Source organism: Salminus brasiliensis, chromosome 2 (assembly GCF_030463535.1).
Source record: "Salminus brasiliensis chromosome 2, fSalBra1.hap2, whole genome shotgun sequence".
NCBI classification, from domain to species: domain Eukaryota; kingdom Metazoa; phylum Chordata; class Actinopteri; order Characiformes; family Bryconidae; genus Salminus; species Salminus brasiliensis.
Genome location: NC_132879.1, coordinates 28,668,708 through 28,693,448, shown reverse-complemented (window position 1 = coordinate 28,693,448; position 24,741 = coordinate 28,668,708). Strand labels below are relative to the sequence as shown.

Genomic DNA, 24,741 nt, shown 5'->3' with positions numbered 1-24,741 from the left:
TGTGTGAGTTCAGCTCTCTCAAGCTGAAGTTTCAAGGAGTGTTTCAGCCCAGGCTGCTTTTAGAATGAGTCACAACGTTGGGCTTACCCTAACACAGCCAGAACTGAGGTCATTTACATCCATCGGTTTTAAAAGGGACAGTAAGCCAAGTTGGAAAAATTATAATAATTATTTTTGACAATTTTTGGACCATAACATCACTCACACATCAAAGCAGGATGATTAGAAGCACAGTATTGTATTTACCTCTGTATAGACTGTCGTGCCTCATAAAATGTGGGTGTTTCTTTAAGAGCTGACTTAGTAAACATACTTTTCATGCTTTCCTGCTTGTTGCGGCTTTCTGTGAAACCTGTTGAGCCGCTCACAGTAAGACGTGGCAAGTTTCCTTTCTCTGCACGGTCAGTCTCCCTTTGGCTCAAATAAGAAGCATTTCAGACTTCATTTCCAGGCTTGTCCTTTTGAGGAGAAATACAAGTCAGGCTTTTTCTTCAAGTCACCCAAACAAACACACAGATATGTGAGACGGACTGATTTACTTACCTTCCTTGTAAGAGGTTCATGCCATATATAAACATTGTCATTAATTTTTTCCCCATTGAAAGTCCAGAGTCTCTAATTATTATCAGACAGAACAACATACTTATTCAGACCATTCAATGTTTTATTGCATTGAAATCCACTTACGGAGGCAGTTTAGCTTACAGGTAAAGGTAAAAAGGTTTAGATTATGTAAACTTGAATACATGTTTAAAATAGTTTTTCAGGTATTTAAAAATGTAATGTTGCTATTGAGCGGTGTGCAAACTAACTAATGGCGACATTCCATTGGCTGAAATGAGCTCCAATTTTGACATGAACCGAGAGCTTCAATCTAATCATTTTTCTTGCATAGTTCAGTGAAGCAACTAAATCTTTTAAACAAATATTAAAATGTGCATGGCTTCATGCAGGACACATATTGCACTGGAGCCAATTTTGCTCAAAGACAGTTTGATTGTCAATCACGCAACAAGAGGTCCGTCCTGCACTGCAAGTGTGCACCACAGTTCATTACAAAAATGGCTATGAATCCATGCAATCACTGCTGGCTGAAATGGCTTATGCACACAGGAGTGTCAGTAAGGGGTACTTCAACGGTATAAATTGCAGCATAAACGTTATACAAGACTCTGTTTCTATACCAGAATGATGAATCTGCAAAGCAGGCGCACACTAGCATGGTCACTTGTATAAGGTAAACTTCTGCAAGACTAATTCATAATAGTAACAGCTTCAGTAACATTAGGCCTCATTCACCAACATCTTCCAATCATCATAAATGTGTTCTTGAAAGTCTACATCAGATTTGTGGTGTGTTTTTAAACCTGTGAAAACTGTGTAGGTGGGCTTTAAGAATAACTTTCTTCTTACAAATGGTTGGTGAATGAGTCCCATTCCCAGTGATTTCAATTGAGATATGTGTATCTATAATATTTTTCAGTCAATTTAATCATTATTGGCAACTGACATCATTTGGCATACTGAGGGGTAGACAATCAAGTTTGTTACAATACTAGGTCACAACTTCACAGCTGCGCCTCTTTCCAGACTAAAGTACAGTAAATATTGACTGTCTACTGAATTTACTGTAAATGTAGCCCATAATTATGTTTAATCTGTGTCTGGGAAATTCCCCTATGTAAATGTTTTGACTTTATAATTGAAAGAAGGGATTCCTTCTAACAGTCTAACAGTAACTATAATTGTATAGCATCAATTATACATATATATTTGCTAAATTTTACAAATATCAGATAAATAAAAACATTTAAACTGCACCACAAGCTTTGTACACCCCCTATTCATTTTATTTACCTCCTATTACTATGCATCTCATGCACCACCTTTTTGTAGTGCACCATGGTAGAGAACGTGAAGAAGGGCTTGTTAGGGCATAAGCAAGATCAAAATGAGACAAATAGTGTTTGACAACTGTAAACTCTTTGGAACACTACCAGTGTGCATCTGTCTGTTTACCTGCGAGACTGTGCGTATGATGAACGTGAGAAATAGGCACTGTTCTTGTGTCTGGTTACCTGAATGTGTGCTTTTTCCGCTAACAACAAACAAACAAACACAAATAACCCAGTTTTAAAGTCCAGGTTCACACAATTAGAACTGCGCTTTTGTTCTGCAGGTCTGGAGTGTAGTGGAAGACAATGGAGGCATTTCTGTCTACTTGGTTTAGTCACTAACGTACAAGTATAATACTGCCTGAATGTGTAGCTCTTGCCGCTCACTGAGCTGTTCTGCTACCGTGCTGCGATTCTGCTTTGGGCTGGAGCATTCTTTCTGCTCGGCTCTTTACGTAACAGACGTTGGTTCAGATCAACTGCTATTATCAAAATGCTGCGTGTACGAAAAGGCCACATGGTCCGGGTGTCCTTCAGCTTTCGTCTGTAGGAAAGAAACCCAACTTGGCCACAGACATTTCCCTCCGCAGACGCATCACCTCCCAAAACATCTGCTCAGCTAGAAAAAGAGAGACAGAGAAAGAATGTGAGCAAGAGCAACAGGAGTTGAATGCTTGAACTTGAACAATGAACACAGCTGAATACTGAACCCAGTTATTCAGAACATCATGAATTACACATTACACTTACCATCCTGTCTGACTAGGCCCTGCTGGATGTACCTGATATAGGTGAAGAGGTTGCACACTGCTGTGATCTGGCCAGAAGGAAACAAGAGCATTTGCATATCAAATTTAGGCCTCGATGTGTTGTAGACCTAAATAGGCTAACAGAATGTAATGTGATCTCAAAGTGAACTCAAAGCAGTTAGTAAAGTTTTGCTGGAGTGTTTTCTTGAGCTAGTGACGGTAACAAATACAGACAAACAAACACAGACGGAGAAGGAGAGATCTGTACCCTAGCTCTGCTGGAAGGAGAGATATAATAGTAACTCTCTTTATCTCCAAGCTTGATGCGATGTCGGCAGGGCCGGGACAGTCCACTCAGAGCACACTTCCTGTGTCAGCAAAACAAACAGACCTGTTTAAGGAGCTGACAAATCACCCAATAGATAACAGGGAGTACCACTTCAGTTCTGTACTGTATAAATGAGTGGAGATCACAAGCGCTGTATAAAGCCAGTCCAAAACAACCCCATTCCTACACATCTAGTGGAGTTAAGCAAGACCTATGGTGTTTCAGTCTGAGAGGCTTTACACCTTGCATAAACGTGTTTTCAATGATAGCATCCCATTCAGATTTCATATGACCACATGAAAAGCGAGGTATGAACATCACTGGATCATGCAAAAGCACCTTGACCACATTTAACAAGAATGCAAACAGAATGTGCTTGTATGTGTGTGCACACTCATGCTAAAAGGTCGACCACAGCTGGCAGTATTACAGAGTGGGTCAAAATGCTTTTGTTAGTGGGTGTATGTAAATTTTGGGGTAATGAGTCAAGATTGTTACGTCTTGTTACATGGCCTGTTTTGGTTATGATGGCTTTTCTTTTGAATGAAGGGACAACAGTGTTTGAGGTTCACAGTTTGTCACTTCCATGTACCAGACTCATTATTCAACTATGCCAGTTTAACTTTCTAGAGCACCTTCAACAGAGTACAATACACTGGTAGAAGCAGCTGACAAACCATGCTTATAGTGGGTTACAGGAAGTAAAATGTAAATTAATGTTGGTGTGCTTTTTATGCAGATAAAGCAAATCTGATCTGATCTTGTCACACTGGAAACATATTTTAGTGAACATTGTAAATGGATTCCTGCCTGGTCTATTTAGATCCTATTCAGACGCATGCAAGGTGTAAAACAGCCAGGCAAGTATTTGCCTCATATCAGCCGCTGACAAACCAAACCACAATGAATCATCCATGATGATGCATCAAAAATGAGGTGACAGCCAGACAGAAAAAAAAGCACAATGCCAGAGGGTTACAATATGGCATAAAATTAAAAGCCTGGATAGAGTGAAATGCCACCCAAAACCTGAAAAGGAAAGGGTAAGAATGTTGAAGTAGCAATGGCCCTGTGAAGCATGTTAGTTAATGTATTAGACATGAAGGGCAGGACATTGTTAGCTTCTAAAGTCACTTACGTCTCTACTGGCGCTCGGCAGCCGCTGTGAAAACAACCCCATATCAAACTGTGATCAGACTGTGATTAATAAAACAGGACCCAAATCAAAACAATGTGATCTAAAAACCTCAAATATGTGAAATGACAAAGTATTTCTGTAAGGCTGTAACAATTTCAATAGCATTGGAAAATGTAAGCAATCATGTATTAATCAAAATGTAAATACCTTAAAGGATTCTTTGGATTACAAAATTTGAAGTACATATATAAAGTACATATATTATAGCCACTGTTCCTTTAGTGATGGGCATTCTGTGATTTTCATAACTCATGGTGCTGGAAATGACTTGAATAGCTATATGTATAGTCATTATCCTAGGTTTTAAATCTTTCTTTCTTTTTAAATATATCTATCATTACACATCCAGTGGCCAGCATGAAAACCTAATTAGGCGTTAAAAAAAACGGAAGGATTATACAATGACTGTTGTTCCCTGCCCTCACTACATGTCGCACACTTGTTGCATCCTGAATGGTGGTGCCTTCAGTTTGAATTCAGGTATTTCCAGTTTGCCACCTTTGGGGACAGGTAAAAATGTGTACTAGAAAGTAACTTTGATTTTATTGTGCACCATTGAGTCAAAACCCTTCTTAAAAGTTTGATTTCAGCGAGTCAATGAGTCAAATACAAGACAAAGTTCTGCTACAATGTTTCTAATAATTTTAAATTGTTAACGTGTGAGATAGGCTCGGGTTTGGTAGGATCACAAGGATCGGCTCAGAAAGAATGCCAAAGCAATTGTTAAGAGTGCCAGAGAGAAAAGACGTGCTGTCATAACACTGTGTGTGTTGCACATGACTCACTTGGGGCCTCCACATTCAATAGCTGAGGCCTTGACCATGGGCAGAGTTGTCATGGCAACAGGCTCAATAGTCAGAGAGTTATTCTCCACTGCGCTCTGAACTGCCTGAGACAGCTGCAGAGAGAAAGAGATGTGGGAAAAAGGTTATCTCTACCAATACTCATTGTAAACTAACATATGCAAAACATATGCACACAAATTTGCGTACCTCAGAGCGAGTGAAGGAGAGGCAGGGCCCAATGTCCTCCCTGTAGATGCGGCTTATGAAGGCAGAAGATCGGTCCAGACTCGGAGCCTCCCTCCAAGACAGAAATTCAGCAAATAATACAGAGTCCAGCTGCAACATAAGAGAGAGAGAGAGCGTAAGTGAAGAGTTTGATAACTAAAAACTATAATGCATTATGGTTTTAAGTAAGACTAAAGGACTGAAGTAGGATGGACGTTTCTTGTTTGTGTAAAGCTCCTGTGTAAAACCTTTTAATAAAATAAACTATTTACTATTTATTTAAAACAAGAGACAGCTTGACAACAACAATCCATGTGAAAATGCTGTTTTGTGGAAATTACTACAATGCCCACTATATTCCCTGTGCTTAAAGAATAAATGAATAATTACTAATAATATTTCAAAAACACACATGAACACTCAGTCTATGAACATAATACAACCAAACAGAAAAAACAGCCTGACCATGAAAAACTAAAAAAAAAAAGAGAAGGCTATGAGAAGATAGCCCAGCGTTTTCTGCTTACAGTTTCTGTGGTGCGGAATGTTATTTGGAAATGGCAGTTCTGGGGAACTGTGGAAATCAAGATGAGATCTGGAAGACCATTAAAACTATCTGAGATAACAGCTCAACAGCTGGTAAGGAAGACAAATCAAAACCCCCACATGACTGCCAAGAACCTCCATTGTGGTTTAGTTGAGTCAAGATGGTGATGCACTGTTCCACTGAACAGTGAACCTGAACCTCAACTGTCACAAACTCAACGATTCGAGCATACTACTGAACAGCTGGAGAAGCGAGATGAGTTCTGGAATCAAATCATGAGTTGAAACTGTAGGAGGAGCCCAGGGGCAAGAAATGTCAATTGTTGCATAACACTGCTTCATACAAGCTGTTTTCTTCTTTCAAATTACCTAAAAACATCTCAGAACTAAAGGCCAAAAAAGAATGGGTCAAATTGTCCACTTTTAGCTACTACAAAAATTTGCAAACTGTGCTTCCTGCCGTAGGGGTAAGAAAGACAGAGTAACTGTGCATCAGGATTTGCTACCAATACTTTCTATGTTTGATTATCTACAGAGGTTGTGTTTACTACTTCTCATACATAAATAAATAAATAAATAAATAAATAAAAAAAATACATACATACATAAATATAATTTTGGGTGCCCTAACATTTACCTTAAAACTGTATGTGTTGAATAAGACTTTGTAGCCCATTTCTGCAGTTACCTGGTGATTAGTGGGTACTTTCTCTCTGCTGTGGCCAGAAGGACACACTCACACAGTGAGCTGGTAAAATCACAAAACCAGAGAGAAAAGAGCAGATGCTGCAGAGGAAGAGAGAGGGAGAGAGGATGAAAGTGGCATAAGTGAAAGAGGAGAACAGAGGCAGACAGAAATAAGGATGAGAGAGGTTGGGAAGTGAAAGCAGAACATGTGATCTGAGGAAAGAATCACAGAGCAAGCAAAAATGTGAAAGCATGACAGAGGGTGTTAAGGAGGGAACAGAGGCAGATATCAGGTCAGAGGCAACAGTGAGTTAATATAATAGATAATATTAAGAGATAATATTGGGTCTAGGTCTACAAAAAAAAGTATATACTAGAAGAAAGCACAGGTCTACTACTTGCAACCCATCCGCCACCAGACCCATGACTGAAGACTGAGTGTGCATACCTCTTTGTCTTCCCGGCTGGTGTGTGGAGGTGCAGAGGTTGGCTCTGACTGGAGCTGAGGCAGAGATAAGGTAGCACTCTTGTGGCGTGTGTGACTACCGGGCCGGGATGAGGCTGCCTTGGAGCCTGAAGACTGCAACTGTGGGTGGAGCTGGCGGTTGGGGGAGGATGGAGTTGAGGTCAACACCAGAGTCTTCAGGGCAGACACCTCTGCCTGCAGGACATCAATCTGAGAGAGGGACGAGAAGGTGATATGTTTAAGACACTAGCGCAATACTAGCGTTGAGGAAATTGAATGAATGGATGGCAGTGAAGTTACCTTGCCCTGTGCCTCCTTCAGTTGCTTTTCCGCCGTTGCCTGTTTTACATTTGCTTCCCGGACCATCTTATGAGCCTCCTGGAGAAGTGATGCAAGGGATGCATGAGTAACAGTATTATAATCATAGGAAATACATCACCTGTACTAACAATTTTCTTCTGCTTTAGATTACATATTCATGCATCTGCCCGTTTTGTAAGACGCAGAAATTGGGACTAAATCCACCTGGCTTAGAATAACAGATAAATCTATCCATTTTGTTTCAAATGCAGTATGAATATGAATAAAACAATCAATACGAAGAAAATGCAGATCCTACAGTGACGTTGTTCACCATCACCTAAACATTCTGCTCTTCTGAAGGTTAATATTTCATCACGTATTGAAATATCTGTCAAAATTTTTTAAAAGCAACTAATGGAACCAATATGATTGCCACATAACTGTGCATCTGTAATTATATACTCTGCTACAAAAGCTTACCTCGAAAAGACTGGCAGTCAGCTCCTCCAGTTCCTGTTCCAGTTGGTCTCTCACATGAGACAATCGCTCACACTCCTCCCCCTTCAGCTTCAGCTCCTACAGAGAGAGAGACAATATCAATTGAATAAAACAGCAGTGGATATAACAGAACTGAATAAAAGAGAACAAAGTGGAACAGAACGAAATAGAGTGGAGGGAGATAGAACTGAGAGGAAATAGAGTGAAATATAGCGTAATGCGGTGGAACCGAATAGAGGGGAACAGAGTGAAATGGAGCGTAATGCGGTGGAACCAAATAGAGGGGAACAGAGTGAAATGGAGCGTAATGCGGTGGAACCGAATAGAGGGGAACAGAGCGAAATGGAGCGTAATGCGGTGGAACCAAATAGAGGGGAACAGAGCGAAATGGAGCGTAATGCGGTGGAACCGAATAGAGGGGAACAGAGTGAAATGGAGCGTAATGCGGTAGAACCGAATAGAGGGGAACAGAGTGAAATGGAGCGTAATGCGGTAGAACCGAATAGAGGGGAACAGAGTGAAATGGAACGTAATGCGGTAGAACCGAATAGAGGGGAACAGAGTGAAATGGAGCGTAATGCGGTAGAACCGAATAGAGGGGAACAGAGTGAAATGGAGCGTAATGCGGTAGAACCGAATAGAGGGGAACAGAGCGAAATGGAGCGTAATGCGGTGGAACCGAATAGAGGGGAACAGAGCGAAATGAAGCGTAATGCGGTGGAACCAAATAGAGGGGAACAGAGTGAAATGGAGCGTAATGCGGTGGAACCAAATAGAGGGGAACAGAGTGAAATGGAGCGTAATGCAGTAGAACCAAATAGAGGGGAACAGAGTGAAATGGAGCGTAATGCAGTAGAACCAAATAGAGGGGAACAGAGTGAAATGGAGCGTAATGCGGTGGAACCGAATAGAGGGGAACAGAGTGAAATGGAGCGTAATGCAGTAGAACCAAATAGAGGGGAACAGAGTGAAATGGAGCGTAATGCGGTGGAACCGAATAGAGGGGAACAGAGTGAAATGGAGCGTAATGCGGTGGAACCGAATAGAGGGGAACAGAGTGAAATGGAGCGTAATGCGGTGGAACCGAATAGAGGGGAACAGAGTGAAATGGAGCGTAATGCGGTGGAACCGAATAGAGGGGAACAGAGTGAAATGGAGCGTAATGCGGTGGAACCGAATAGAGGGGAACAGAGTGAAATGGAGCGTAATGCGGTGGAACCGAATAGAGGGGAACAGAGCAAAATGAAGCGTAATGCGGTGGAACCAAATAGAGGGGAACAGAGTGAAATGGAGCGTAATGCAGTAGAACCAAATAGAGGGGAACAGAGTGAAATGGAGCGTAATGCAGTAGAACCAAATAGAGGGGAACAGAGTGAAATGGAGCGTAATGCGGTGGAACCGAATAGAGGGGAACAGAGTGAAATGGAGCGTAATGCGGTGGAACCGAATAGAGGGGAACAGAGTGAAATGGAGCGTAATGCGGTGGAACCGAATAGAGGGGAACAGAGTGAAATGGAGCGTAATGCGGTGGAACCGAATAGAGGGGAACAGAGTGAAATGGAGCGTAATGCGGTGGAACCGAATAGAGGGGAATAGAATGAAGTAGAGTTAAGAGGTGCAGCAGATGTGTCAGGTATCGGTCAATTAGACTTAAGCACCACTCTAATGAGAGGCCCAAATGGTACTGCATGGATATAAACAAGTGCCTGCTCACAGCACCTGTTGTGCAGCGTCCAGCTGCTCTCTGAGGAATTCTGTGCCCTTCTCTCTGATCTCCAAAGAAGAGCTCCGCAGGCGAGACACATTGTAGGTGTCTCCTCCTTCAGCCCCAGTCTCTTCTTGGAGCATAGTTTCTTCTTGCCCTCTTCTCACCACTACTCCAGGGTCCGGCTCAGGTTCCAGATCTATCAACCTGCAGAGACAAGAATGGAACTGATCACTTCACTTCTGACTGTTCGCCACACACCCACCAATCCCACAAATAAGAGGCGATTAGTACGGCTGAGGGAGAAAAATGCACCTCATTTTAAACCCTAGCAGTTTAAAAATGCCATACACTCAATCCCAAATGTCTTTCAAGTAGTTTATTTAAGTGCATGAGTGTATGAGTGGAACTATTACTAGATCACACTGTCTTTGTAGTGCACTACGTAGGGAGCACGGAGCCATTTGGGATTCATCCATACCCTACTAATCAAAACGCTGCAAACTGCCTACGATCATGAGAGACAACAAAACAAACTGCACAGTAAAACTAACGAAAACAGAAATCTCAACAACAATCTCTACATTTAGGCGGAATCCTAACTTTCGTGTCACTTTTCGGTGAGGTATGTCACTCAGAGCGGGTCCCCACCCTTACGATTCCCTTCAGTCCGCCACAGCAGCATCCGCTCCGGCAAGAAACGCCGCCAAACCCCGGCTCTTCCTCAGAAGTGTCCACCCAAACAACACGCCAAACAAGCACTGAGGACATTCGACAGCCGCTTAAACCTCAGCGACGAGTGGCAGTCCCAGCGAAACACGAAAAGGAGCCAGACTTGGGGCTGTGTGTATCCCGCTCTGCTCGCTCGCCTCAGCTGAGCTTGTGAGGAAAAGTGTTGAGGCAGCTGTAAACAGGTCACGTGACGCCCAGGCGCCTCCACACTCCACTACTGCCTTCAGGAAGAAGCGCAATACTACTGAAGACAATCCTTCATATAAATTCAATAAATTCATGTTTAATATTATGTCATTTTTATTATTAATAACTATTAATATTAATAACTATTCGACCATATTGAAAAACTTTGGTTTGTTTGCCTGAAATCCTGAAATCCTGAAATCCTGACATGCCAGCGCTTATGTTTCGGGTTGGAGACAAAAACCATCTAAACCATTCAGTTTGCTTTAAGATCCAGTCTTTAGAAAATGGACACTTTTCGGACATTAATCTATTAACAGAATACAAAACAAAATGCTCAGTAATACAGCGAAAACTATGGTGCCACCATAGTGGCGTGTTGGTTGTTTTTAACGAATTAAGTTTCTAGTGGCCACAAGATAATACATTGAGGCCACAAAATACTATATGCATAACTCCGTAATTGTAGTATTGATGACATAAGGTAATATACTGAGGTTTACAAAATTATCTTGTGGCAATTATATATTAATATACTTCATATGTAATATATGTCATATTATTATTGATCTTATCAAATATATATCTAATTATCAAGATATTATCATGTGGGCACACCTCAATAGAAACAGCCTCCATGCCAATTTGGGGCTCAGCAGAAAACCATTCTACTATATGACTGCTGAATGCGCAATAGGATTTCTTTAGGCAGTGCCAAATGAATGACTTTATTAGTCTTAGGGCTGTACTAGGGATGTACTAGAGTTGTGATGACAGACATAGTTAAATTTACAGAGCCTATAACCTACGTAAGTGGACCTAATTTCACAAATTCCAAATCAGTCATTCTTTCTGGTTCAGTTTTTAAATATTAACCGTATGGACAGAGAAGTGAACAAAAATATTGCTTATAATATAATATATATATATATATATATATATATATATATATATATATATTGTATAATAATATATATAATAATGCTTATATTCTACATTCAGTTCTCTATGACATGCACCCTAAAAAAATTGTACACCAACAAACTGGACTGGTCAGTCAACACTGCAGCTCTCTATAAGAAAGGCCAGAGCAGACTCTACCTGCTGAGGAGATTGAGGTCCTTTGGAGTGCAGGGAGCACTCCTGAGGACGTTCTTCGACACAGTGGTCGCATCTGCCATCTTTTATGGAGTGGTCTGCTGGGGCAGTAGCATCTCGACGGCAGATAAGAAGAGACTGGACAAACTCATAAAGAGGGCCGGCTCTGTCCTGGGGCGCTTCTTAGACCCAGTGCAGGTGGTGGGAGACAGGAGGATGACAGCCAAGCTGGCATCCATGCTGGAGAACAGCTCCCACCCCATGCATGAGACTCTGGCAGCACTGGGCAGCTCCTTTAGCGACAGGCTGCTTCACCCCAAGTGTGTGAAGGAGCGGTATCGCAGGTCCTTCATTCCTGCTGCCGTCAGACTGCACAACCAGCACTGCTCCCAGCGGACCACATACACACACACTTAACTACACACACATGTTCATGTTCAAGGAATACTATGTGCAATACCCCCCCCCCCATGTGCAATTAAGAGTCTTTTGCTGTAAATAGTATTGTTATTGCTCTTTTAATTCTTATTTATATTGTGTATATAGTGTAAATTATTTATCCAAATTTTTGTAACTGAGTGTCTTGCTATCCCTTTCTGCTGTTACACTGGGAATTTCCCCACTGCGGGACTAATAAAGGACTATCTTATCTTATCTTATCTTATCTTATAGTCTGTACCCCTTTAGGGCCTCTTCCACCTAGGTGTCCTGGTTAGTCAGTTCTACTGTTGCCTCATACACATTCACATCCCCACCACATCATCCGCTGACACATACCTTCCAACTGGACACTCCTCTTCTTTGATTCTGCTGTGCTTGCTTCTTCGGCAATCCGAAAAGTCATCTTTTGCGAAAAATGTATGAGAGGAGTAGACTGCTATTCCGGAGCTGCCTGTTACCAGCAGTTCATACCCTGGACTTGATCTGGTCATCAGTGGAGGAGAGGAGGACAGCTGCACAGTATGAATCCCCTCGAAGGCATCCATTGTCCAGTAAGAAGTACTAATACAGCCCCGGGTGTCTGTCAGGGTCTCTGGTTCTGGGTACTGGCTTCCATTGCTGTGCCTAAATGCAGTCTCACAAAGATAACAGTGTGGTCACTACCACTGTCTTTTACTGGACTGCCAGTCAAACCAGTATAACTCAGACCAAGTTATATTACTTGTAAAGTTCAATGTCAAGTCAGTGGTTTTTTTGGAACTAGAACATGCCCCTTAAGTGGCTTTTATCGACAACACATTCACCTAGATGAAAACATGTGAAGCCATACGTTCTCTAGACCTTTTCCCAGACCCACAAACGACCATAGGATTGCAGTTGAAGTTGAAGTTTCACGGGTGATTTAATAGGCCATGGACCATTGATGATTCCCTGTTCTCTTCACTCTAGTGCAGGTTAATCTTTATTTTGTCTCGTTCAGAACACAAAGTGCTTTTAGCTGTACTTTGTTCTTAAGACTTAGCCTCTTAGCCATCTCAGGTTCTGCAGATACAGTTTCCCTGTAGATATACATGATTTCGACACTTCTACACATTCCAGAGAACATTCCTGAAATGTTACTGATGCTGTCCTGCTGTTTGGAGCAATTTCAAAAACGCTAGAACCTCTTTTCTCTTAATTATGTAGACGAATTAAACAGGTCATTGCAGTATGCAGTGTTCTGGCTGCATGTAGATAATCTTTCAACTCCTGCCTGAGTCTCATTACACCTCTTTGACCCTCATAAAGTCCTCTCTGTTAATGTGTTTGCATTATAAGCGCAGGGAAACACACCACAGCATATCAGCCTCATAAGACATAACTGTAAAACCAAGTGCCCAACCAATTTTGCCTCCCTAAGCATGGACAATAACATGCAAAACATGGTGTAAAGGCACATTTTGCATATGCATTCTGCTTTTGCCTTTCATTAACAGCCCTACACTGTCGCTGGAGAACAGAAAAACAGAAAACTGAATGCATTAAGTTAAAAGAATGCATTTTGTCGTAGCCTGTTTCAGAGCAGAAATTGGTCCCACCTTTAGGTTAACAGAAAAGCTACATTATTTAAAGGAAAGATCACAGGATCCACTTACCTTGTGATGAACAAGGCTGATATGGATTATTCAATAACTCCAATTCATATCTTGACCAAATAAATGTTTGCAGAATAACTGTGATATAAGAGCGTCGGCAGGGCCTATTTAACAGCATTCACATCCAGACGGCTTGCCCAGTACAAAAGAGATTATGGGACAACTGGGCAGCCGAAGTTTCTCCCTGTTGTTCGCTGTTCTGGACCTCCCTGGTGAGGCATGGGTTAATGAGTAACTAAACTGGGCCAGTGGGCAGTTGGCATTTTCTCCACCAGGTGGTGCTAGATGCTTTGGCCCAGCTGCATTACAGCCGGGCCAGTGTTCACTTTTGGTTCATTGTCTTTAACCTCAGTCAGTATAATAAATGAGCACCACAGTCCACAGCTTATTCAGGCTTTTTCTGGTAGCCCTGGATGTTGCATAATATTACTCCTATTATATTTTGATGAATGGGATAAATTATGTCTTGTTGGTGTATGTGTGTGTGTGTCTGTGCTATTTTTCAGCTAAAGATTTGCTCAGATTACTAAACTACCACGTCCCCACAATGCTCCTTTGTTTCTTAAAGAGATTAACACGTCAAGTGACCGGAGGTGTGGGCGTCCCTTTCCCTCTTTTCTTCCTCTCCTGTATCCCTCGCAACACTACCACTCATGAAGGCTGTCAACCTTCGTTTCATTACGCACAGTGAGTAGCTTTGATACTGCCTCTTCATGTGATCAGTGTATTGTGTGTGTGGTGTGGCGGCGAGAGGGTTTCATAGGTTACATAGAGTACATTAGCTCATAGTATAGAGAGCACCATGGGTCAACTTAGTAGACACAGGACAAACATACAACTGAATTACACTAATGCAGAATTTCAATTGTGAAACCAGACGTAAGGGTTGCGACTTAGCCACTATGCCTGATTGACTGATGCTGTCTGTAACTCTTTCTGTTACTTTCTGTTGTTGGATTTCTCTCTCAGCAGGTTTGATCTCAGAATGAATAAGAAAGTGTGCATAACACACTAATATCATACCCCAGGGGTCATCAGTTCTAGTCCGACAGGGCCATCCTGGAAGGCCATCCATCACAGCGTGGTGATTTTGCGGCTCAGACACACCTGATTTAACTGATTAGGTTTAGTAGATGTGTTTGAGCAGAGACCACCTTCCAGGACACTTAAGAAATACAGCTGATGACCCCCATCATAGACTATTATCATTACAGGTTCTTGATACTATACGTGACTCAGTCATTGTATATCCCTGTATATTTGTCTTTTTTTTTTTATTATTCACCCAGAATCCAATTAGCAGCAGGCCTTTGGGTGTTGTGGCAAGTGTGGTGAGCGCAGTGTGTGAAGTGGTACAGCTGGTCCTTCTGGCCAGCAGGGAGCAGCGATGACAGTGACATACTCCCGCAGGGTTGCAGACGCCCGTCTGGGAACCTTCTCCCACCTGCTTCTACGCTGGAAAGGCAGCATCTACAAGCTCCTGTACAGAGAGCTGCTCATCTTCATTGTGCTTTACTGCACCATCAGTGTCCTCTACAGGTACTGACAATGTAGCTTACTTCTTGTAGGTTTCATGTGACCTTATAGAAGCTGCCGTACAGTAATGTGTTACCAGATTTTTAATGGCCGAAGGAATGGGCAACATCACTTCTCTTGGTTCAGGGTGGGGATTACCTGGTAGTTATGAGGTGCAAGTTCCCAAAAGCATTCTAGTGCTAAGATCGTCTGACCTAGTAGAGAAAGTGTTCAATGTGATGCTCACTCAGTCATCTTGGTGCTAAGACGTTTTCAGGAAACCCAGCCCTGATTAGTTGAATCAAGTGTGTCTGAGGAGGGAAGTCATTGACTCAAGGGAATCATCATTGACTGTGCTGGTCTGCTGCCATCCCTGCACTGACCATAATACGATACACTGTGTACTGATTGCAACTGGTTGTTGTTATCAGGTTTGTCTTAGATGATGAACAGAGGAGACTGTTTGAGAAGTTGGCCATCTACTGTGACCAATATGCACAACTCATTCCTGTGTCATTTGTACTAGGTGAGTGGACATCCCGAGTGACACCCGTCTCAACATCTATTGAATAGAAATTACTGTATTTAGCGTCTTCAATTAGAAACACTGTAGAAATTACATTAACTAGGTTTCAGTATTTTTTATTAAGGGGTTAATTGTCCTAAGCCCATCTTAAGCCCATCGGGGACAGTGGTGGCTCAGCGGTTAGAGCGCCGGGATATCGATAACAGGGTTGTGGGTTCGATTCCCGGGCTCGGCAAGCTGCCACTGTTGGGCCCTTGAGCAAGGCCCTTTACCCTCTCTGCTCCCCGGGCGCTGGAGTTGGCTGCCCACCGCTCTGGGTGTGTGTGTGTACTCACTGCCCCTAACACGTGTGTGTGTGTGAGTGTGTTCACTACCAGATGGGTTAAATGCGGAGGACACATTTCGCTGTACAGTCCACACTGTACAGTGACGAATACGTGCACCTTTATCCTTTTTTTATCCTTTAAACATAGCATAGCTCTAACTCTAACTGCATATAGAATCGCTGTCACTCAAAAACCAAGTTGTTCCTTACATCTTTTCAATATTTTACGATGAATGGACAAATAGAAATCTTTTAAAATAAGCTGCCAACAACTGGCCTTGCTCTCTCCAGGGTGGGTAAATGGCATTTTCTCCCCACATCACTCCAGTACAATTCTACCCTGATACTGGTGTCTGCTGACTGATGCATCAGAGCTGGGTGCGCACAAGTTGGATGAGGCGTAATAAATACATATATATTAACATATAAAACATATTTTAAAAATAAATAAATAAACTAAACAATTTAAAAAGCTCCAAAATAACTTAAAATAAAATATTTTGCTTTGATTTCCTCTGATAAGTAAGAAGTTTTTTTCCTTCTTCTATAATGTTACCAATTTGGAGATACAAGTTTTTGTCTGACATCCTATTGGCATCTCTCACTCTCACCCCTTTTACTTGGCTTGTTCTTTAAAGCTCTAGAAAGTCCAAAGTGCTCTACATCAGTTTAGTCACATTTTGAAGGAGGAGGACTATGTGAGTGTGCTCTCTTTGGTGACCCCTAAGACTCAGACTTACAACTATTCTCACACACTGTCACACACACTAGCTATTCTCTCCAGTTGAGCAAATGCTAACTTAGTGTATGTCTGTGTTTGTTTGTGTCTAAGGTTTCTATGTGACCCTCGTGGTATCTCGCTGGTGGGGGCAGTTTGAGAGCGTCCCATGGCCAGACCGCTTGGCTGCATTGGTGGGGGCTTACGTCCGAGGGGCAGATGAGGGGGCCCGACTCATCCGTAGGAGCCTGGTGCGTTATGCTAACCTGTCCGGCGTCCTCATCTACCGCTCCATCAGCACTGCTGTCTACAAGAGGTTCCCCACCATGGAGCACCTGGTGCAGGCAGGTACGCTACATTCACACTGTCGACCCTAAACTGTCCACTACAGGTAAGCTTTAATTTACCTCATATCAGACATTAGCAGACCCTTCTGTTCTGTATATTTAGTGTTATACCACTGTGAAGTAACTACTTAAGCTTCACTACAGTAATTTCCATGCAAAATTGTCCTGATTTGTGCACATAACAAATAAACCTTGACTTGATTGGATCTACTGGAGATAGTCTGCAGACACTGCACTGGGCAGTAGAAAGCCCTCATCTTCCTATTGCACATGCTCTATTAAGCAATCCCCAAAAAGCAGGTTGGTCTATATAGGGATGTGGCAGATTTCAGAGGTCACTTTTCTGTTCAAACAGATCTTCTGAAGCTAAAATGTATTTTCTAATGCACTTGTCTATGCCATATATGGCAAAAGGTGTGTAAAAAGACGTCCAACAGCAATAGAGGTCACTACAGCAGAATAGTTAGGCATGTTCATTTCTTCTACAGTAATCATGTCAGAATTACAGTATGAATGGACACTAAAGAGACCACTGTAGAAGACTCTAGAGTGAAATATACAGAGTCGGGCTGAGTGACGTGGCCTACAACGCTGATTAGAGCTCTGTGGAATGCTGCTGCTGTTGCTGTGGTACCCCCCAGTGTCTGGTATTGAGACTCAGCACGGAAACAACAAGGATTAAAGTTCTGTTTCTTCAGAGACTTGGCCCCATCAACACAGAAATAAACAAGAAGTTAAAGCCAAGTCTAACCAGTTTAGAACAGTTTAGGAGTGTTCAAAACCTTTACAGTGGTGGGACATGTTTCTGTACATAATTACTGTACTGTTTCAGATGTTTTATTCAAGTATTGTTCAAATTCAAATTATTTTACTATTAATCACATTTTCTAGAGAAATATCTACTTTTTACTCCATCTATTCTCATTTAGACATTCAAAGTGCTCAAAAGACTATTGTTTTGCAGACTGGCTACTACTGTCTGCCTATAAAGTTGGGTTGGGAGTTGAAAATTCAAGGTTGATGTCTACTTTTATAAAGACTAGACTTAGTCTGGGTTCTTCTTCTAATGAACGCATTCAGCTACATTAAGTTGCACCTATTGATGACACTATTGATGACACTATAGACACTATAGATGTGCAAATGCTAGTCCCTGTAGAGAGGTATTGGCAATAGAATAGGACTCTCTGGAGCAGAGGACCATGATCCTATTGTTACCATGCCTAATGCCAGGGTATAAAACTGCCCAGCATTGAGCTGTGGAGCAGTGGAACTGTGTTCTCTGGAATAATGGAGCTTCCATCCAGTACTTTTGGGATGAGATGGGAAATCTGGGGTGAGTTGGGGATTGGGAATGAAGTGGGGTGATGATTATCCAACATCCTGCCCTCACTAATGCTCTTGTCGCTGTGAATGTAATCAAATCCTCACAGCAGTGCACCAAAATGCTGTAGAAAGCCTTTCCTGGACAGAATAGACAATTACTTCACCAAAGCAGGATGAACTATTTTTGAATACCCTTGATTTCAGAACAAACAATAAATAAGTGGGTGCCCCAATACTTCTGTCCATATTGTATATATATATTATAGTGTATAAATGTTTTGTTATAATGTATACATTATACTTGTATATACTTTCACTTACTTGAGTAAAAAAATGACACATTATTCATGCTTTCCCCTGAGTACAGTTTCATAGGAGAGTTCCTGAACATCATCTTCATCTTGTCCTCTCTCCTCTTTCTATTTTTCTTTCTTTCTCCTGTTCCAGGGTTGATGACAGTAGAGGAGCGGAGGCATCTGGAGGAATTGCCATCTCCTCATAATAAGTTCTGGGTGCCCTGTATGTGGTTCGTCAGCTTGGCACTTAGAGCGAGGACAGAAGGACGCATCAACAACGACGTGGCACTCTCTGCTATTTTAAATGTACGTCAGACCTCAATAATACATTTACAATAATATTAATAATAATAATACGTTTTTGTGGCACATTTTCAAAGGGATGCAGACAAGTATCATGCACAGAGAACACAGAAACAGTGTTGCATCACTGAGTAAAATCTTTCTCAGACAGTGCTGCACATGTTATTTGTCTCTTTTCTCTCTTTAGGAGTTAAATACTTTGCGCTCACAGTGCATGAAGCTGTACAGCTATGACTGGATCAGTCTGCCACTTGTATACACTCAGGTCTGACTGAGCAGACTAGAATTGTGTCACACTAATATTACTAACAGCAGGTGGTAGTAGTAGCCAGCGTAACTCAATCTGAAATCTGTGATTTACTCACATAAACCCAGTTGTGTTTACTGATGTTACCCTGCCAGTAACTCATGATCTTTAGGTGGAACTTATTCCATAGTAGAAAATCCACCTAATTTCTCTAGTCTCTAGTCTGAGTTTAGTCTGTAGACTCCTGACATGTAAGCTGACTGTCATTTTGCACAGGTGGTAACCGTGGCGGTGTACAGTTTTTTCTTGGCTTGTCTGATTGGTCGCCAGTTCCTTGACCCCACCCAAGGCTACCCAGGTCACAACCTCGACTTCTATCTTCCTGTCTTCACTTTGCTGCAGTTCTTCTTCTATGTCGGCTGGCTGAAGGTGTGTGTGTGTGGGTGTGGGTGTATGTAGGTCAAATACCCTGTACAGTCAGGCCAATAGTACAGAAGTACTGTTAAACCGGGGTGTCCAGCCGTGTTGATTTACCTAAACCCTGGGTAATAAAGGGCTTCTGAATATTTAAGCCAGGTGCATTGGATGTGAACCTTTCAGAGTGTTTCACCTAAAAGACCTGGACGGGGCATCTCTGCTTTTAGCTGATATAACTCTGGGATGGCCTCTGCAGATGGCCTCTGATTGATACTGTTGGTGTCTTTATAGGTGGCAGAGCAACTCATCAATCCATTCGGGGAAGATGATGATGACTTTGAGACAAACTGGCTGGTGGACCGCAATTTACAGGTGTTCTGTCAGTTGTTCAATAATATGTCTGCATTCAGATCACTACACCCATCCCGCTTTTTTAGTCAATATCTAATAATGCATCCTAATCTGAGTGTTTTCTGCAGTATTCAATATTGTGGTAATTTTAACACTGATTTTAGTTGTTAGAAATCATCCTGAATAATACATATATGCCTCTTTTTTCTTCCAGGTGTCTCTGCTTTCAGTTGATGAAATGTATGATCTGGTCCCACTTGTGGAGAGGGATAAATACTGGAACGAATCAGAGCCCCAGCCTCCCTATACAGCCGCCAGTGCTGAACACAAGAAACCCTCATATATGGGATCTGCACTGGACATCAGGCAAGTGCTTTGTAATATATCACTAAAATCTTTGTGTGGGTGAACCAAAGTGTCCTGTCTTATTTCCAACGGTCCAGTGTGGCTGCAAATTTTTATTGTAAATCAGCAGAAGTACACATAGTACTCAAATGGCAAATGGATAGGCATACAGTTAGTGCAGGTGTCTATTACTTGTGTTTTGTGTAAAGGCACTACATTTCCCATAATGCCCCAGAGTCTTTCCAAAAGCTTGAGCAGCTAATGCTTTCAGTCAGAGGCAGTTTGTTTAGAGTAATGGACATTCTTAAATATTTAACACCTTATAACCTCCCAAAAATACATATTAGACCACTGAAGCAAAGGCATTCTTTAAACTAGCAAAGGCATCAGTTACGTTAACATAGGCTTTTTTATGCTAGATAGTAATTGGGGCATTAATCACAAGCTTGAAAAATGAGCATTGCGAAATAGCCAATTTAAATGACCCTTTTTCTGCTAGTGTCCCCAAAGAGGAGATGGAGTTCCAGCACAATCTGGAGCAGATCAAGGAACATGAGGAGGCCAACCACTCCACTCCACTGCTGGGCAGTCTGAGCCGTCTGTTGAGCGGACAGTCTCCCAGTTTCCCTCGCTCCGCTCCTTCCTCCAGGGTTTCTCTCCTCCGTCGCCGCCCACGCGCTCCTCTCAGTCGCTTCCCCCTTTACCTGCACCCCGAGGCCGCAGTCACAGCCAGCCACACCCACACCCCCCCCGAACGGGACATGGCTGAGTACACCTTCTCCTCAATGCCCCTTTACGAGAGACCCGGCTTCTACAGCTGCCCGCAGACGCCCATCCACTGTGTTCCCCCGCCTGTGCATAGGCACCGCCCACCACGCAGGCCACAGAATGACTTGGTGCAAAGTTCCAGCTCCCTGGCTCACCCTCTGCTGGGGTCGCAGCAGTTGCCTCCTCCTGACACACCTAGCCACATTCCACCTCCGCCCTCCTCAGCCTTCCCATGGGTGGGAAGGGATGGGGAGTACCCGCCTGCTCCTGCTTTCTCCTTCCCCGACCCTCTGCCCAAACCGCGACCTGCTCAGGGGCTCCTCTGCCATCGCCCACTGCCCCCTCGTCTCTCTCTGGACACCCCTCCCCCGATGGAGGGCCAGCCGGGACCCCCAAGTGCCCGTGGAGGGGGAGAGAGGGTGTTCTCCTTCACCCCTCCCTCACGAAATCCCATCCAGAACAGCACAAGCTCAGGGTGTGTGAATTCCTCCAGTGTGACCAACAGCAGTAACAACATCAGTAGCATGAGTAGCCTTTGCAACGGTACTGGGCCTGCAAGCAGTTCAGCAAACAATCTAAGACCCATTAACAGAAGCACCACAGCCCTAACCAGTACAGCTAGCGCAGTTGCTCCTGCTGCCGTGGCAGCATTGCAGTCAACAAATCAGCACAACTCACCCAATGATTCTGGGATTTCACTGTCTGAAGGTGATTTGATTGGCGGCTTGGGGCAGAGTGGGACTGTCAAAGCCAGTGGAGCAAGGGAACAGTATTGACGGGGTAAAGGGGGGTGGGGTGGTGTATCAGTCCACTGGTGAATCAGTCCACCGGTGTTTGTTAACAGCAGTGAACAGAATATCATCACACATTGGACAAACATGTAATCCCCACTGTCATGATCTAAGGCATACTGACCCAAGGCATAATGAGCCTGACCCTGACACTTGAATGTGGTGGTAATGTCGTAAAGCTCCACCTAAGATGATCATACAGACAATACTGATAACTGATTAGCTGTCTTAGAAGGTTTAACCCTTTCAGTTTTATTCAGGACCTAGAAGATTTCTAGACCTGCCATTACAAGAAGTTATGGAAGTCAAACCAACTACATGTGAAAGCCTTTTTTTTGCAGTATCTGCAGTATATTGTGCTGTACGCGTTGATTTAACTTACCCTCTTTAAAATAAACATGCTTTAAAAGGTTCTTTGAGGGATACCATAAAAAAGCCACTTTTGTAATAGAGAGACGTGTGAGTGTCCTAGATGTAAAGGTTCTTTAGCAAGCACTCTAAACATCTATTTTACATCTCTTTTATGGTACGTGGTTCTTCTAAGGCATTGCTCAAAGAACCATGTGAAGCACCTTTATTTTTAAGTGTCTATGTTGTTGATAATCTTGGTGAAAGTGAGAGATCATCGAAAGCAACTGCTTCATGTTTTGTGTTATTGGTGGGTTTTTGGGGGGGTCTGCAGTGGCTTGGTAGAGCATGTTAGATGTTTCTTTTGACTACAGTATATATATAAAAAAGCCATGTCTCTGGTGCTAGGCCACACCTATGTCAGTGAACAGCGCATAAGCCACACTAACAGTTCCTGAACAGCAGTTGCTGATATTGACAGCACAGGCAATTGCCTAGAGCAGCACCTTTCCAGAGATGGAAAGGTGCTGTACTAGGCAAAAAGGGAACCTTGACTGTTAAGACATGTAACAATCAATATGGCGCTTTTTTTTTTTTTTTAGCAAAATTAAAATATGTTGCTAAAACTAAGCCAAATTCTTTATTTATAAGTCATTTAGAGTGTGGCATGAGAGGTGATGCCAGATTTCCAGCACAACCCTCTTTCCATGGCTCATCCTCTGCTGGGGTCGCAGCAGTTGCCTCCTCCTGACACACCTAGACACATTCCACCCCCGCCCTCCTCAGCGGAGGGGAGTACCCGCCTGTTCCTGCTTTCTCCTTCCCTGACCCTCTGCCCAAGTTTGCAGATTATGATCAGAGGTGATGCCAGGGTTTACCAGAGAATCATCAGCGTTAGGTCTGCAGTCAGAACACCTTGTTGATGAGAGTGTTCAATGATGAATGACCAGACCGCTTCAAACTAACAGAAAAGGCTAAGGCAACCAACTATGGTTGTACAGCAGAAAAGTAGATGTGCAACAACAGCAGAAGACCATGTGAGATTACACTTCTGTCAGCAAAGCCCAGAAAGCTGAGGCAGCAGTAAACACAGTGGCTTACCCAAACTACTCAGCTGAAGACTATCCAAATGTATCCTGGTCTGATGAATCTCCATTCCTGCTGAGGCACACAGAGTGTAGGGTCAAAATTGGGCATCAGCAGCAGGAATCCACAGACCCTCCCTGCCTTGTGTCAACTGGTGGAGGTGCTATAATGGTGTGGGGAATGTTTCTGGCACACTTTGGGGGCCCTGATACCAATTAATCATCGCTTGAATTCCACAGCCTATTTGAGTCTTTTTGCTGACCATGTGCATCCCTTCATGGACACAATGTACCCATGTTCCAATGGCTACCTTCAGTATGATGATGCACCATGTCACAAAGCGAACGTCGTCTCAGACAGGTTTCACGAACAGTCACCAGACCTAAATCCACACAGGGCATGAAGGTGCTCCTGAAAAACATTCAAACATCTTGCCATCAAGAACTGAATATGTTTTGAGAGCAGAATGTGACCCTGCCCAGTATTAGCAAAGTGTTCCTAATAAAGTGCTTGGTGAGTGTAAATATGACATCATCTCTTGACATGTTTTTATAATAAACAAGTCATACTTGGATGTGCATGTACGTTAATGGAAGTCATAACAGCCAGGTTTCTAAACTACTACTACTACTAAAGACTAAAAATAATGGTGGCCTGTATGGAGCTTATGTACAAAATATATTTTTTTATGGTAAATGTAATTTTTTTTTTTTACAGACAAATTAACTTGTTTTTCCAACATGGAGGCGTACAAAATGTTTCAACTCTCCTGCTACCTGTGTTAACACGTTTCAGTTCCAACCAATCAGCACTCAGTAGCCATAATGCAATAAAAACAGTGCAATACAGTAAATTAAATGATACATGCACGTCTTACAAGCTTTAAATACAGTGGTTTAGCACTTCTGACTTCTAGGGATCTCACAAGAGCAAGCATCAGGATTCTGCATGGATGTTGGCTTGTACACAAGCTAAACTTAAAAGGTCTCTGATGTGCTAGATGTAGGCAAAGCAGTGACAACGAGCCTGCACTGATGTAAATTCATGGCTGCTAATAGATCTCACAAAATGGCTTGGATTGGTTCATTTCTCCTCCACGCTCCCCTCCACCCATTTGTTCAGATTCACCAGCAGCACACCTGATTTAACTGGACGCATTTATTAACCAAAGTAGAGCTGTGTCGAAAACTGTGCCCTATTCACTATCTAGTGCACTACTTTAGGGTTTCCTTATTTTGTAGTGGTGTAGTGTAATGCACTGCAATAAGTCGTTATAAATGATGTACACCAGCGGACGTAGAATACCCACAATTCATTGTGCTGTTTGGTTTGATGATTCACGTGCATTTACCTTAGAGGAAGACTAAGGTCGATTCTCAATCTGCGTTCAGGTCTGTACTTGTGTTCCTGTGGACTTGTTTCGCCCCCGTGTTATCGAGGATGCATCAAGATGTGACCACTGTGGACTTGGCTCAGCCAAATATCCTAGAATGCATTAGGTACCACACTGCTGTTCCAATTGCAAAATCACCAAACAGCATCCCTTTTGTCTTCAG

The 24,741-nt window shown here is 42.7% G+C and overlaps 2 protein-coding genes across 5 annotated transcripts; one reads left to right on the top strand and one right to left on the bottom strand.

Annotated features, from left to right (window-relative positions):
- Positions 1–369: 369 nt before the first annotated feature.
- rab3il1 (RAB3A interacting protein (rabin3)-like 1) lies at positions 370–13,513 on the bottom strand. Of its 4 annotated transcripts, XM_072672282.1 has the most exons (12): positions 13,477–13,512; positions 12,179–12,477; positions 9,400–9,592; positions 7,663–7,758; positions 7,180–7,257; positions 6,862–7,089; positions 5,163–5,291; positions 4,956–5,068; positions 4,111–4,134; positions 2,913–3,012; positions 2,646–2,712; positions 370–2,514 (listed from the first exon to the last, which is right to left on the bottom strand). In XM_072672282.1, the coding sequence occupies exons 2-12, from the start codon at positions 12,385–12,387 to the stop codon at positions 2,429–2,431; spliced, it is 1,323 nt and encodes a 440-aa protein (XP_072528383.1). In that variant the 5' UTR covers positions 12,388–12,477; positions 13,477–13,512; the 3' UTR covers positions 370–2,428. The 4 variants fall into 4 exon arrangements, with proteins under 4 accessions (XP_072528383.1, XP_072528384.1, XP_072528385.1 ...); XM_072672283.1 differs by lacking the exon at positions 4,111–4,134 and having other exon boundaries at positions 13,477–13,513; XM_072672284.1 differs by lacking the exons at positions 12,179–12,477; positions 13,477–13,512 and adding an exon at positions 9,989–10,256.
- Positions 13,514–14,863: 1,350 nt separating this feature from the next.
- On the top strand, positions 14,864–22,819 carry best1 (bestrophin 1). The gene is made up of 9 exons (XM_072673777.1): positions 14,864–15,015; positions 15,423–15,517; positions 16,675–16,908; positions 18,681–18,835; positions 19,020–19,097; positions 19,356–19,508; positions 19,788–19,868; positions 20,062–20,213; positions 20,692–22,819. Exons 1-9 carry the CDS (start codon positions 14,864–14,866, stop codon positions 21,734–21,736), a joined length of 2,145 nt encoding a protein of 714 aa, XP_072529878.1. The 3' UTR covers positions 21,737–22,819.
- The last annotated feature ends 1,922 nt before the right edge of the window (positions 22,820–24,741 follow it).